The following is a 2,035-nucleotide window of genomic DNA, read 5'->3' as shown; positions in this document are numbered from 1 at the left end:
TACGGGGATTTAAACTCAGACGTACCAGCCTGTATATCGAAGTTCTCATATGCAGGCTGGTCACGAGCCTAACTTTCACAAATCGTTCGGGTTGCTCACGCCGCCTCTCACACAACCTGCGATGTCTTACAGGACTCCATTGAGCTTTTTTCTGGACCATAGAATGCAAAAATGGAAAGAACAAGTTTGAACTTGGGGAGTGACTTGATGATTGAGCAGGCAAGGATCAGAGTCAATAGAACAAGTGAGTTCAAATCGTTGCAGAGAGGCATTTCGTTTATGATCCATTTCGATTTACCTGATGCCTGGTAGCTTTTAGATTGGGACTGTTGTACTGTGATCGATTGATCTGCAAGAATTTTTTTGGCAACACCTCGTAACATGCAAATGTTCTCATTTGTTGTTGTTCAATAGCAGTGCCATTTTTGCCCCTCTTGACACTCTCGCTATGTCATGTTGACTGAATGAAACCATAGTCGTCCTTCTCCTTCATCTGACCTTGACACCCAGTTTCCGTCTCTTGACGTTGCCGAACTTTACCAGCACTAACGTTGAGTTGATCTTATACATCAGCAGTGCTTCATCTCCCCTCTTCGAATGTCGGGTTACATTGATCCTTTTCATTCTTTTGGAGGTGATAGAGATCAAAAGGCCTCAAAAACAGGTATATATTCTGGTGAGCATCATGCGTAATGTCACCAGTGTGGCAGTTCGGTGTCATTCATTAATCGCAATGTCCGGATAGTTTACTTCCATGCCGCTATGCACGTTGAAAACGGCGAATTCGGCCTGGGTGCAGGCTCATATCATGATGTCCATGGTGGCGTTGATTCTCCGAGGTTCTTCAGCCCCAATCGCAAGCCTGCAGCAAAGCTAGCAATACAAAGTGTGTGAATATTTCCAATCACACTCTTTCCGCAGCTGATGAGCTTCCGAAGCGCTATCATCAAAGAACAATATGAATAGAATCTTCGAAAGTGGCCGGGAACACACTTATTCATGCAAAATGAGACTGATATGTGGATCATATTTTGTGAGTGCAAGGCCTGTGATTATTTTTAGTTCTTGTTTACCATTGCTATGTACTGATGCGCAGTATAGGGCTCTGGAGGTGTTGTTCCGTCGTGTGAAGGAACGAAACTTATGTCTGCAAGCTTTGACATCTGGCCAAGACTTTCCGTTTGGAGATTTTTTTTCTGTGCGCAGTCAATGTGTTCTTCAGGTTGTTTTTTCAGATACAATTTCTATAAAAGGTACCTCAGTTGCTTACTCCATCCAACCCAGTTTTTTCTTTTCGTTCAAGTCTCATTCACTTAATTTCTGTCAGATGGCAGCCAACCGTTTCCTCATGCTCACTGCCTTCGCGCTCTGCGCCATTCAACTCGCGAACACTGGTCCTGTTCCCCGACCATCGACCTCTTGTGACACCCAGCAGGTGGTATGAGCTTATTACAATGCTAAACAATCTCTTACCTCTATGTCCAGCCGCCTTCCGCTATCCCTTCCCCCGTGAACGGACCCACACCGGTTCAACTCCTGGATCCTTACGCCCCAAAGTCTCCAGCTGATCCTGTGAAATCGGTAAGAAGGTTTTAACTTCACTTAGCATTCGATACCTGACCCAATGGTTAAAGTCTCCTCCTCCAGCGAGCAACCCTCCTGCTGGTCCAGTGCCAACGTACCCCTCAGAGAGCAACGCTACTCTCAAGGGTCCCAACGGTCCTTCGACAAATAATCCAGTGCCAAATGGCTCCGCGACAACCCGCCCAGTACCCAACGATCCGCCCAAAGGAGTCCCCACACAAGGGTATTCTGCTGGTCCCGCCGTCGCGTCTTCCCTTCCTGTTGGTGGCCCACCTGCCAAAGATCTCCCACAAGGTGACCGCGCTCCTAAGCAGCCTGGTGGATCTAGTCCACTCAAAGGTGGTCCGGTAACAAACAAGTCGCCTGAAACTGCTCCTCCATCCAATTATCTTGTTGGACCTGGCAATCACCAAGCGGTAAGCTATCTAACACGTAATTCTCGCAATGTATA

The 2,035-nt window shown here is 47.0% G+C and overlaps 1 protein-coding gene across 1 annotated transcript in view; it reads left to right on the top strand.

The window, feature by feature from the left end:
* Positions 1-762: 762 nt before the first annotated feature.
* LACBIDRAFT_324522 (uncharacterized protein) overlaps positions 763-2,035 on the top strand; it is a gene marked incomplete at both ends in the record, with an annotated part of 1,722 nt that continues 449 nt past the window's right edge. The window contains 6 exons of the mRNA XM_001878310.1: positions 763-886; positions 939-1,033; positions 1,097-1,198; positions 1,328-1,438; positions 1,486-1,581; positions 1,635-2,000. Coding sequence (XP_001878345.1) covers positions 763-886; positions 939-1,033; positions 1,097-1,198; positions 1,328-1,438; positions 1,486-1,581; positions 1,635-2,000 — 894 coding nt within the window. The remainder of the gene's footprint in view (positions 887-938; positions 1,034-1,096; positions 1,199-1,327; positions 1,439-1,485; positions 1,582-1,634; positions 2,001-2,035) is intronic.

The sequence above is a fragment of the Laccaria bicolor genome, genomic scaffold, assembly GCF_000143565.1.
Source record: "Laccaria bicolor S238N-H82 LACBIscaffold_6 genomic scaffold, whole genome shotgun sequence".
In the NCBI taxonomy this organism is placed as follows: Eukaryota; Fungi; Basidiomycota; class Agaricomycetes; order Agaricales; family Hydnangiaceae; genus Laccaria; species Laccaria bicolor.
The sequence above is the reverse complement of the archived record's forward strand: the minus strand, read 5'-3'. Positions and strand labels throughout refer to the sequence as shown.